This window comes from Paroedura picta, chromosome 1 (genome assembly GCF_049243985.1).
Source record: "Paroedura picta isolate Pp20150507F chromosome 1, Ppicta_v3.0, whole genome shotgun sequence".
Lineage (NCBI taxonomy): Eukaryota > Metazoa > Chordata > Lepidosauria > Squamata > Gekkonidae > Paroedura > Paroedura picta.
In genome coordinates this window covers 132,949,964-132,963,797 of record NC_135369.1, presented here as the reverse complement: position 1 = coordinate 132,963,797, position 13,834 = coordinate 132,949,964, and the positions used below count along the sequence as shown (strand labels likewise).

The window sequence follows — 13,834 nt, the reverse complement described above, 5'->3', positions numbered from 1 at the left end:
AATGCAAAACCTTTCCTGACTAGAATATACGCTGGATTCTGAAATGCGGGATCTGGGTTGCTTTAGCTATCCTGAATTAACCATGTTCACATATCAAAACAAATATCTTGCAGAACTGTCATTTCAAGTGTAAAATATTTCAAGTACGTTCTCAATACTAGCAAAACAATGACAGACTATGGAAGGCTCTTATTCTACCCTAACATCCAGGGATTTTAGTAACTTCCTTTCCATTTGGGGATGATTATAATCTAACAAGTGGAGACTCACAACCAAACACTGCACATTGTGTTCTAGTTTATTTTCAGTTGCACCTGTTCTGTTTTTTTCCACAGCTTGGGGGGGGGGGGGTTAGAAGCTAGCAGGAGTTTTAAAAGGGCAGCTGAGTCAAGCCAAAGACTGTGGTGAAAAGAGCCTTCCCTCCCACTCCCAAGGTTATATAGTCACTGGCTGTGTGCCTCTTAAAAATGTTCCCCCTGTTTCTAACTGCATGGACTGAGGGGAGAGGATGAAGTGAAGGAAATGGGCAACAGGAAGGGAATAATCCTCCCTGCACCTCCCACCTCCACTTTTATCCATAGTTTGGGCTGTTAAAAGTTGGCAGGAGAATTTTAAAGGTCAACTACAGAACCTTGTAAGTGGGAAATTAGGCCCCTTCTCACCCCAGTCTACATAGCTGCGGGCTCAGCTGCTCTTTTAAAACTTCTCTGCCAGTTTCTATCCAGCTAAACTGCAGGGAGAATCAGACCTGGAGGGGTATGTTTGTGGCTGTGTATTCTACTCAATAGTAGCATTGCTTTCCCCCTCCTCTTCCTTTTGTTTAAAACCCTACATATTTTTTAAGAGGCTTAAGACTTTTCTGTCCAATGTTGGAGAGTCCTCTAAGTTAGGAGAAAAATCTCTCTTCTCCCAGTGTGGGCTTTATCAGCAGATAATATCTGCATATAAGCGACACATTTTGAAAATAGATATATAAATATAATACTTGGCTTCAATCAATATATATTACATAGTTACGAGGTTGAAACATTGGACTACATGATACACATGTATGTTTTAAAAGTAGTTTTAAATGGCAGATAACAGGCACTATATTCAAATCATCTGAATAATTCAAGAATTTGCTTAATAGGTAATTTTTATGAGTATAGTCGTTATATCCGTGTGCTAGAAGGAAACAGCTCAAGATGGATTTTGATAAGGTACAGATACAATATGGTGAGATAAGAGATGTCAAGGCTCAGAAAAAATGAAATATCTCCCCCTTTACTGCATCAAAATTGACTGTAAAAATTCATGTTCAACTACATCTTTGCAATTTAGTTAGATCAAGGAGGGGAAAATATGGAAGAGGAAACTCTTCTACAAGATTTGTAGTTGGGAGCTTCTTAACTATTTCTTGCTGTGACTATTATGCAATTAGTGAGAAGTTAAACACAAAATATAGTACAATCATACACTTCTACTTAGCAATTTTTAAAAAAGGTAGCTGGAGAATATGGAAATTAGAGGAGGAAATCACATCTATAATGTAGTTACTTTATCAATAAAGACAAAATATGAAGGAGAGAAAAGGAAGGGATGCAGGGCCAGTGGATTTAGTGATGTTCATACAGAAGCTGGCCTTAACATTTAGTTGTTAAAACAGGAAGTTCAGTTGAGAGTTCACACTGCTCCCAATGTCGGTACAATGGAAGTACAGGATAAGTAGGAACCACAATATGGCTTCAAGTATCAGAGGGGAGGAACAATAAAGTGCCATGAGGATCCTAAAACATACCACTTATGCCACCTTTTCTCTTCACTGTCATTTTAAATAAATGTAAAGTTCACAGCTGACATTGTCACATTACCTAAACAGAATTTTGTAATCCAAGATTGTGTGTTTATATAACAATGCAATATAAAATAGTCCATCATGAAGTAACTGAGCCATTTTCCAGTTTTGAAGTATTAATCATCTATGACTATTGTGTACTCATTTTAAATGAAGATGTCTATTGTATACATTTTACCTGTGGCTTCCTCTAGTGTGGCAACATCTAGTCTAGGACTATAACTTCCATAGCCAGCTGCAGTGAATGCACGAATTTGAAAAACATATACTGTTCCTGGTTTCAGATTATTAATGGATGCAGAGGTGGACCTGGTTTTCACTGTGGAATAGGTCCTCTCCCTTTGGTCCTGGAAAGAGGAAGACAAACAACTGCATATTATTTGCAAGTCTGATCTCAGTTTTTTGCTCTCTTAGACATTGACAACTGGCACTGGCAGTTTATTTCAATTTGTTATGATGGGTGTTCTTTATTTTTGCCCACAGAAGAATGTAGCACACTCGGTGGAGCATTACAACACAATTCCATTTCATTGAGGGGCTCTTAAAATGACATAAAATGTAAATGAGAAGCACATGGTGCTGATCATAAAATCCTGGTGATAAAAACACTGCCTTTTTGCATTGGATTGTCATATGGTAGTTTGTTGCTGGATCATCAATAGGCTCAAACAATATATTCTGCTATTTTTGAATAACCCAATAAGATATATCTTAGCCATTCATTTCCTAAATCCCTTTTTTCTTTAAAAAATTATTTTACAATTCTTCAATAAATCATAGTAAAAACTACTTTCACCTAGGCAGACAAAGCCTCTATAACACTAGTAAGTTTCCTGGCTGCAAACCCTACAAATTGTGCATGAGACTCTTCTGACTGAAGATTTCATCCATTAACTTTATCAGAAGCAATGAATACTTGCAACCATTCCTTTGTGCTCATATATCCTTATATTGAACAGAAAGAGGCATCCGCCATATGGACATGTGAATTACATTATATGTGTGGATCTGTAGCTAGTAAGCTGTATTACTTCTGGCACAGATGGAGAAATTTTATTTTGGACCACTGAAACACTATACTAATATTCCATAACAATAAATACACAGAACAAGATACCTATTTAGTAAAATCACAAATAAACTGAACAAAATTCAAATAAATTGAACTAAATTAAATTAAACTAAAGCTTGGTATTTGGGGGGGGGGGGATGAACAAACCCTGTTTAAATATACAAGGGCACTTCTGTCCCAGGCACCTCCACTCACTTCATGGGGCCTGTATATATCTAGGGTTAATACCAAGCGTGGGTTACATGACTCCATGAACCAAAGTTGCATAGATCCTTTTCTTTGACTAGATTCAATGTCCTCCCTTCAGCTATATTAATTGGATTTTAGGATAGGTAATCCACTGACTGGTGAAGGTAAGGAACAGGGCTCTGCCATCTGATGGAAATTTTAGATTGTTTTAGTATTTTGCTGGGGATTAATTTAGGGTTTTTTTTATGGCAACAGTTGTATTTTATTATTTTATCTTGATGTAAGCTGCCCCGGGCCGACTACTTCAAGAGGGGCAGAGTATAAAGTAAAATATATAAATAAATAAATCTTAAGGTAAAGGTACCCCCTGTGCAAGCACCGAGTCATGTCTGACCCTTGGGGTGACGCCCTCCAGCGTTTTCATGGCAGACTCAATACAGGGTGGCCTTGCCAGTGCCTTCCCCAGTCAAAAATAAATCTTACTCTGACAGATTTTGCCCTTGTGCAAAGGATCATATTGAAACTGTTTTTCATGTTTTTCTTCAGTGCCCTTTTTACCAGATGCTTTGTTCTAAATGTTTAAACCATATTTTAATACATTTAGCAGGATTTCCTGATTATCTTAAAGTTCTTTTTCTTCTTTATAATGCAGATCAAGAAATAGCTGAAATTGTAGCAAAGTTCCTTCATGATGCTATAATTATTCAATCTGAAAAGTATTAGTTATATGCTTTTATCTCCAATTCTGTAGCACTTTTGTTGATTGTATATTATATTACTATTCTTTTTCTTACTGCCAATAAAAGCTACTTGACTTGAAGGCTGAATAATGTTAATAGTGCCTAATAATCAGATTTAACATATTTCAATGAGTGAAATTACACAAATACCAACAGATGAAAACTCAAGCAATATATATATTATAAACGCTAACAGGTTTAATAATTTTTTCCTTCTTCTCATAGGATACTGGCAAATACAATTCAGGGAAGAGAGATATCTGATAGAAAGTATTCAGACTCCAGACTACAATTCTCTAGTTTTTTGGGGGAGAAGTAATAACAGTTGAAGTCATATAAAAATCATATTTAAAAAGTATGTTAATAATTGTTAAATGAAAACCTTGAGTGGGCTGGAAAAAAATTAAAATCAATATTGAAATTTAAATATTGCCCTTTAGAATATAGATTTGGTTCACTGTAACTATTTCTCAAGAATGTCAGAATGGACTGAGATTGTGGGGGAACAAAGGAGAGGGGAGAAGAAAAACGAATACTGGCTGTGAACATAATTTAGATGACCTCGAAGCCAATCTCTGTTTTACCTAAGATCGCAAATGGGGCTAGAAATCTCAAAACTAGAAGCACATGAAGGAAAAAAAGAAAATCATTTAAGGATTGATCTTAAGCCTTGTTGTTCTGCTGTATAAATACAAGGAACAGTAATATTTAATATTACAGCAAAGCAGTAACCCATAGCCTTATGGCAGGTTATGCAGGAATGCCAGTCTAAAGCAAATGAAACCAATAGGCAAAAGGTTGTGTCTTTTTAAGATTTATTAAATCCTAAATAATTTTGCAACCAAACGGGGTCCCAGGTATTCAATCCTGCTTTCTATTGCTTCTTCAGTGGTTGCAATTGTAGTCTTAATATAATATCATATAACATCACCAGTTTACAAGTATATGATATCACATAGGCAATAGCTCTTCAGTAAAGGGGTCACTTCTTCAATTGTGCCCTTTTAGGTAGATGGCATACATAAATATGTATTAAACAGCCTGGCAATTAAAATGAGAGTCAACATTCAAACAGGAAGGTCTGTTTAAATCGAGATCTAATATCCCATTCTGGCTTAGCAAAACAGTGTTATGAGAATAGAACAGGCAAATATAACTGAGAAACATAAATGTAGAAAGCTATTTAGGTCATCAGATACAACTTATCCTGATAATCTTGCCAAAAAAAGGATGTGTCATCACTAAATAAGGAACACAGGCAAAATATATAGAGATGTTGTTTCAATGTATTTTTTCTCCCACAAATTGGAACTAGTGAAAGGGGAAGGGGGGGGGGAGAGATATTTAGATTTCGTAGTGAAATCTGTGGAAGGCAGCAACATTATGTCCCACTTACAAGTTTGTTCTGCACAGGAATCCACATTCAAATGTGACATTTTTTCTCCACTGATTATATATTTTAAAGATGAAAATCATTTACAATATTTGAATCAATCCTAAATCTCTGGAAAGAACATCCAGGTGTTCATAATTATGAGTGGTGTAATTATAGCTGTTGTCAATTAAGAAATTGAGTAGACTGATCACCTGTATTCAAATGGATTAATCAATTACATACAATTTATATATTGTCCAACCCCTTGAGGATTATGAAACAAGTATGAAGTAAATAACAATGTAAAACAAAAAATCATTATTTAAAGAAAATACCATTGTTAAGTTTTTTTGCTTATTACACATAAATAATGAAAAAGCAATAACTTCAATTTTCATCCCCACTTATTAAATCTGACCTCGCTGATTAAAACTGACCCTACTGATAAATCAACTATTGTGGATTTATCTTTCAATTAAATTTTGTAATCCCTGTTATTAATTTTACGTGTAGTTTTAGAAGAATAGGCTATTTAAAATATTTAATATTTAGACATAATGACAATAGAAGTAGTATAAGAGGAAACAGTTATATCTTTCCTACCAGCTGAATCCAATCTGCACACAGCATTTGCCCACAACGCAGAAAACGGACATGTTAGGAAGACAGCATAGTTGAACATTTCACAGTAGTGCTTACTTTCTCATAATACTTGATTTCATATTCTGTGATGACTCCATTGGGATGCTCTGGTTCCTGCCAAGAAAGCTCCACACTCCTTTGCAGCACTTTCTCTTTCATTACACCGCTAACTTGCGAGGGAGCTGTTTGGAGAAGATGTGTCAATAAACAACGAGAAAATACGCTGGATTTTCCCCATCAAGTGTCACTACTGATCAGTCCCATGCTGTGCTACCGTCATTAAGGTAAGAGAAAGCACCTTCCCATAGTTTACAATTCAAAAGCTAATGAATATTCAAACAAGGTCTTATTACTACTCATAAACTATAACAGAAATCTAAATTAAAGTTCGAACAGCAAAAGATAGCATTGTTCAATTTACTGCAAAATGGCAATTGATGGGATCAGAAAGATAATTAAGCAAATGAATGCTAATTAAGCCAGGAAAATATGCTTTTAGATTAGTCTCCTATGGTAAACCAGTGGACCAAATATTGATTACACATGTTTCTGGAGTAATTTCTGGAAAAATGAAGGAATAAGAACTTAAAATGAGATCATATTTCAGATGCATAACATAGGCAATTCCAGCTACACTTCAAACTCATCATGTGCTTCCAATAATGCAGACTATGCTAAAATAGAGGAAATCTGGTTCCACTGCAAACTTTCATGCTTGTCTAAATGCTGATTTTCTAAAACTCAAGGAAAATATGCCTAGCAATGTATCAGTAAGCTACTATAGTCTATAGTGTTTTCAGCATTTCTAAGTGTTCCTTAAGATGAACTTTTGAATAGTATTTGATGAGATTCAGTGGCACTGGCCACTTAACTTACAGGGAAATTTCCCACTGAGTCACTATTCTAGATAGCTGCTGGTCTCCAGAAGCAAGTGGAGCCAGGCCCCAGCAACTCTGCACGTGGCCCATACCCCTTGTCAGCCATGGCAGTTGGTGTCAGCTCACCAACAGTCTCCTTCTGCACCGTTTCTAGCATAGGGGATGATCTGAGTAAGCTAATACCCACTGTCAACCCTACTGTGCTGAGTGGCCCTGCAGTTTTGCCTTGCTCCAGAGCTATTTTCATTTGCCCAGTCCAATCCTGATAAGATCTACCATTCCAATTCCCCACCGACATTTACCATTCTACAATTCACAGCTGCTCCATTTTTTTCCTTTCAGGGTAGAATAAAATCTATATGGCCTGAAAATGGAAAATGTTACATAAGTGCCAGTGTTATAGCCTATTTATGATACTCCTAATGCTCAGAAGAGCCTCTTGTGGCGCAGAGTGGTAAGGCAGCAGTCATGCAGTCTGAAAGCTCTGCCCATGAGGCTGGGAGTTCGATCCCAACAGCGGCTTAAGGTTGACTCAGCCTTCCATCCTTCCGAGGTCGGTAAAATGAGTACCCAGCTTGCTGGGCGGTAAAATGGTAATGACTGGGGAAGGCACTGGCAAACCACCCCATATTGAGTCTGCCATGAAAACGCTAGAGGGCGTCACCCCAAGGGTCAGACATGACTCGGTGCTTGCATAGGGGATACCTTTACCTTTACCATAATGCCCAGATACTTCATGATCATCTCAAATTTTCAAATAGTGCTTGAGAGAAAACAAAATTCATTGAAAGTGAAATGCCAGCCCCTCCCCCCCAGTTTAGTTTTGTTCTTGACAAACTAGTCTTCTATGAGAAGAAAAGTCATCAAGTAACACCCCTGTGATACAATCCAGACACACATATTTAGGTGTGAATCTCTTGTTTAGGAGCATTAATGCCAGTTTAATTGATCTACTTTTTTCTGATGAAGAAACTAACATATACACTTTCATTCTGCAGATATGACCTCTTCTAGCAGTGGAAACCTGTGAACTGGGGAATTGCCACAGAGTTCCAAACTGCGCTTTCTGTCCTGCATATGATTGCAGGACAGTAAACGGCGCTATTTCTCCCCTTCACACTCTGCTGCTGTGTCTTGCCTTTCCCCCTCCTCACTAGAGCAAAAAAGGCACATGAAAGAGCAATGCACTATTTTAGTCACCGATCCTTGACCTGTCAATCAATGGAGGCAACCAATTGGAGGTTTGTCTCCAAAGTTCCTCTGAGCACAATTTTTTCTTTAAAAAAAAAATTGAAACCAACGTCTGGCAATGCCTTCTCATTGAAATGCATATGCATCACCATGGAAGATAGAAAAATCCAAATGCGGCCGTCCAGCCTTTTGTGTGTCACACCCCCATCTCTTCTGCTCTTCATCCGCCGACCTCACTGGTCTGCCTGCCTGCTGCTCAGAAAATGCAGAAAAGCTTCTCCGTGCCTGCATGTAGGAAAATTAGCTTACCAAAGAGCTGATTCCTATTGTACACGTTTCCATATGCAGGGAGTTAATATGTCAATATTAGCCACCACTTCCCCCCACATGTACACAAACAATCCCGCACAGGCCACCATGCAGGAAGCATCATCTACTGGTGAGCAGGTGTGTGTGTGCAGAGGGGGTGGTGGCAGCTTGGGTGGTGCTGCTCCCACTTCAGAATTGCTTGAGGAGAAAGAGGGCAGGAGATCAAGTCTTAAAAACAAATTCCGAAACTGATATTGACATATATAGATCCCTGCATGTGGAAACTTGTGCAGGATGGATTGACTAGACTTTTCTCTCTGGTAACCTGATTTTCTTACATGCGGGCACAGAGAGGGTTTTCTGACATTTTCTGGGCAGCAGGCAGGCAGACCAGCAGGGGGGGGGGGAGAGGAGCAGAAGGGATGGGGTTGTGACAAGAGAAGAGGGAGGGAAGGAAGCACTTGGGAAATGGAGGAGAGATGATGGTGGGTGCAAGAGCGGGACAAAGCTGCCCAGTGTTTCTTGATCCATACAGTCTTTTTGCTGGTTGTTCACTGGTGCCTCGCGCTACATTTTGCACGTGTGAAAATGCCCCAGATGTCCAGCATCCGAGTAAGGGAGAAATCAGGTTTAATATTATTAATATTATTAAACCTATTAGTAGTGGAGGACCAAGCTTTAATTATATTAAAGCTTGGTCCTCCACTACTGAAATCATGGGACACACATCCTTTCCTTCCATTTCAATCCCCCCCCCTCCCACACACACAAACTGCTTTGGAACACTTTCACCTGCATTAAGACTTCTGTACCATACCATATATGAGAAGTTATGTTCTCCTTCTCACTCTTCCTTTTTTACAAGTCCCAGCCTTTCACTGAAGTGCTACTTGAAGAGAACCTGCATATTCTGTCTTTCTACCCCCACTCTTTTTCTAAAACACCATACACTCACAACAACACTGCAGGTAGGTATGGACTTTTTGGACCATCGTGAGGGAGAGATATCTATTTTAACTGAGACAGCTTTCACTAACAATAATCTAATTTGTTTGTTGCTGCTTATTCCCAAAATGCTTGCGTGACTTTTATATGCCACCTAATTATTTGCAGTTCAACAGTTCCGTATAATTTAGCATCTATACTGTACTTTCAATATATGTCTTTCTTTTCTGAAATGTTATGTTAAATTAAGATTAAAAATTAATAACTATGTTCCCTCTCTGCCATTCCAAACCCCTCCAAAGTTAGATCTTTTTTCAAACACGGACAAAGGTTCCCTTGACTTTTGGAAATGTAGATGTGGTCAGTATCTGCACATGTACTCTGAGCATTTCTGGTAACACTGGACTGCAGCTGTAGACAATACTGGACTAAGAAACATCAATAATTGGTCAAGAAAAGGCACCTTGATATGTATATGTTCATAATTCGAGATGGAATCATTGGTCTGAAGGATGTGCTACTCAAGTTTTTCTCTTTTTCCTCCATGAAAGGAAGGCAAATATTTAGGGAAAGGCACATATTTATAATCTGACCTGATTTTTCTACATCCAGTATTCTCCATATGGCTATGACAAGAAGCCCAAAATCCCTAAGGAAATTCCCACTTGGCTGGTTTCTCCATTTAACAAATGGAATAATTTAATCCTTTGGCAAAAAGAAGTTTTGAGGATTATATTGTCCTTGGATGTGATTGCCAAACAACATGAGAAAAATTTCACACTTCCTCCATGGATTAGAGAAAACTAAATAGATATTTGCCAGGCTGATTCATTCAGGATCAAAGTATAATTCATACCTTTAGCCCACAATTGTTCTCCTTAAATATATACACAAAAATAGGAATGAAAGTGCTCTCACCACATTCTGTTTGTTTTATGTACACGCTATTGACATTTCAGCTGATATGTATATTTTGTTGTGATCTGCCTGAGTTTGTGGAGATTGGGTGGAATATAAATTTTAAGTGTAAAATAAATATTAAAAATTCCTTAACATATTTATTGATAAGCATATCTCACGGAATCAATAAGATTTCTATGAAAACATACTTAGGGTTGGGTTGAGATACACACTACTCAAAGTAGTTGGAAGTTGCTGTAAGGCTGATGTCATTCCTATACCAAATGATTAGGCTGTCCATTTCATGCAAAATCTGACCCTTACTACTGAACTACTCCAATATGAAGCTATCCAACCAGGCTTCAGGTGCCTTCACCATCTGAGTCTAGATGGGTGACAACTCAAGAAAGAGTCTACTTTGTTGTGTTGCTGAAACTTTTGACCACCCTCTCCAAGAGATTTGTCTGCTTCTTCTATCCTTTTCTTTTGCCAGTAGGTGAAGGCATTTTTGTTTCATTTGCTATTATTTCACTGTTATCAGCCCTTATAGAAGAAGAAGAGTTGGTTCTTATATGCCGCTTTTCTCTACCCTAAGGAGGCTCAAAGCGGCTTATAGTTGCCTTCCCTTTCCTCTCCCCACAACAGACACCCTGTGAGGTGGGTGAGGCTGAGAGAGCCCTGATATCAGTGCTTGGTCAGAACAGTTTTATCAGTGCTGTGGTGAACCCAAGGTCACCCAGCTGGCTGCATGTGGGGGAGTGCAGAATCAAACCTGGCATGCCAGATTAGAAGTCCACTACACCTAACTGGCTCTCCATTTGTATGTTTGTGTGTGCACGTACATTTTATTTAATTGTTTTAAATATTTTATATTTATTGGCATTTTAATGTGTTTAATGTTTGAAATGTTTTACTGTTCAGAGCTTTGGGGATCCTGAGTTAAATGGGAAGGCAGCATGGAAATATTTTAAATTAAATTAATTAATTAAATAGAGAACAATTAATACTGCCTTGCTTAATTCTCCAACCAAATGAAGCATGCTAGAAAAATAGCTGGTTCTGCAGTGATTGATTTATTTTATAATTACACTCACCAGTTTCAAAGATGCTTACTTTTCAAGTACATGTGCAAAACATTACATCCCCAGAGAACAGGATTCTCCATGTATCAGAAACATGCCAATAAAGTTCATTATTTTAATTTTTTTAATGGACTATTGTAAAAACAACCTGTCCATTCAAATTTTTCATTTTGAACTTTTATGTAATATGTAAACAAACAAAATTAAACATTGGACTCGCCTGAAAGTTTCTTCTCTTCAGCAGGAGTGAAGTCATTCGAAGTGGTTAGGTCATGCCTTTGCTTGCTCAGGTAGGGCAATTGTTATGCAGACTTTGCAGCTGCCTACTACTGACCAGAGCCTGACTCTCCAATTCTTCCCAAGTCCTGCTGCGCTCATTTCTTGTGTCAGGCTATATTTGGTGTTGAGGGGACCCAGTCCATTATGGCTGTCTTTGCCCTATGTGCCAAGATGCTATTTCTCCTGGCAATTGTTTCTTACTTTATTATTTTCTTTTTTAAAGTGCACCCAATCCCTTGGGTGGTATGTGGATAACTTCACCCCACTGAAGAGAAGAAAGCTTCAGGTGAGTGAGTCCAATGTTTCATTTTCCTTCATGGGAGCTGAAGTCATCCAGAGTGGTTAGCTATGCCAAAGCTGCCTCCAAGGTGCCTTAGGTCTCAGGTCTGTATCAGTTGCCAGAGTGCATGGTGCCTGAGGTCCGCCTCTAGGGAGTCCTGGGCAGAGTCTGCACTTACTTTTTTTATTCCATTGTCAATCCTGTTGAATTCAGATCGCTTTGAACTCAAGTCTTCCTCTTCCCCCCCTCCCCATTGAAACAGGAAAGTCTTCTGCACGTGGTTAGGGAGGCTCAGAAGAGGGGGGGGGGCAAATGGAGACTCTTTCTTTGTTTTCTTGAAGGGGGGGGAGAGGATCCAAGAAGTCAGAGGAGGGAGGAAAAAATCCTTTCTTTTCTTGAAGGGGGGGGGGGAAACGAAGAAGGCACAAAAGAAATCCAAGGCCGACAGAAGTTGAGAGAACTTAGGGGCTTCTCCTTTAAGGCAGGCTTGTCAAATGACCACCTATAGCCAATCACGGGTCCTCTACCACGGAGGAGAGCCCAGATTCAAAACAATGCGATTTTCTGAATATATTCAGGATTAAAAGCAGTCTAAAATATCGCACAATAAAGGTAGGATCACTCTGGATCAATCCTTCTTGCTGCAGAAGGAAAATTTAAATAGCCCAATATCCAAACGGAAATCGCATTCTGTGTAGAGGGCAGGGACTGAATAGATCTGGGGTTGGAATAAAAGCTCCGTGCAGTTTACACCCTGGAGTCCATCTGGTCAATGTGATAGTGTCTGACGAAAATGGAGAAAGACAGCCACATCGCTGCTCCTCACATTTCTGCCACTGGCTCTCTGGCAGAGAAGGCTGCAGACAATGCAGTGGTCCAAGTGGAGTGTGCTGTGATCTTCCCCAGTGGATCTTGCCCTGTAGTGTGGCATATGGCAGCCTCCGATGTCTTTGGGTCTTCGGCCCTCAGTAACAGGTCATCTAAAAATGGGTAGATGTATGTGCCTTCTTAGCATAGTCTCACCACCAGGGCCACCATGACCTTGGTGAAATCCCTGGGAGCTCAGGATAAGCCAAAGGGCAGGGTCATGTATTGGAAGTGCTTGCCACATCGACAGGACCGAAGGTATTTCTGGAGTCTTGGTGGACTGGTATGTGAAGGTAAGCCTCCTGCAGATTCAAGGTCATGGCTACCTTATGGCTACCTCAAGTCATGGCTACCTTATGGCAACCCCATAGGGTTTCCAAGGTAAGAGACATTTAGACATAGTTTGCTGTTGCCTGCCTCTGCATCCCAATTCTGAACTTCCTTGGTGGTTTTCCACCCAAATACTAATCAGGGCTACCTCTGATTAGCTTCAAAGATGACTGGGCTAGTTTTCCCCTCCCCCATTCTTTCCCAAGGACTTCTTGTCCAGTTCTTCCAGTGGAATATTTGGGGGTCACTAAATTTCCTGTGACGCTTTGGTTTGTTTCAGTATAAGGCTCATTATGCATGGAGTGGAAGGTCCGCATTCGGGGTGGAATGGCAGCGGCTAAAATCACCAATTATGCATGCTGCAGGTGGCAACCGGGCGCAGAGTCAACGTATGCCACCGAAAAAGCTGCGTTAGCGAGATGTGGAAGAAAGTTGAGCTTCCCAAGACCAGGGCACAAGCAGCTTCGGAGTAGCCGCGTGCATAATCGGATACTCTGGGTTTTGCCGCCATTGTGTTCCGTCCTGTGCATAAGCGGTTTGCTTCGCTTCTTCCTCCTCCACGTTCTCCATGTCGCCATTTCAGCGGCCGTGCATAATAGGCCTAAGTTAAGTTCTTTTTAAGATACAATTTTACTCACTCATAATATAATGGAGAGCACTGAAAACAATTGTTTTAAAGTGTTCTTTTGAAATTAGGGAAATGGTTTTATACATTTTTATGCACTTAAAAATGTATATCATGAAAAAGTCTAATGATATGTTTAAAACTTTTCTGGAAATTTGGAAATTTGAGGGAGAGCTAAAGAAATTCCTATGAAAAAGACCTTCTCTTTGGAAGGAATGAAATATGTCATAGTAGCTTAGGCCCTAAGCCTTAGGGCATCATATATCTAACTGACATTTACTATTGATCTGGAG

At 39.3% G+C, this 13,834-nt stretch overlaps 1 protein-coding gene across 7 annotated transcripts in view; it reads right to left on the bottom strand.

Moving 5' to 3' along the window:
- The window catches only part of EPHA7 (EPH receptor A7), a 223,162-nt gene that overhangs the window by 40,661 nt on the left and 168,667 nt on the right, over window positions 1–13,834 (bottom strand). For 6 of the 7 annotated variants that reach the window (XR_013225530.1, XM_077304075.1, XM_077304068.1 and 3 more), the window contains 2 exons: window positions 5,913–6,037; window positions 2,016–2,184 (listed from right to left, as the gene is read on the bottom strand). Coding sequence is in view for 5 of the 7 variants with exons in the window: in XM_077304075.1 (XP_077160190.1) it covers window positions 2,016–2,184; window positions 5,913–6,037 (294 nt within the window). In the remaining 2 variants the exon portion in view is untranslated. Of the gene's footprint in view, window positions 1–2,015; window positions 2,185–5,912; window positions 6,038–13,834 lie in introns of those variants that run through there. The other variant, XR_013225531.1, reaches the window with a different exon arrangement.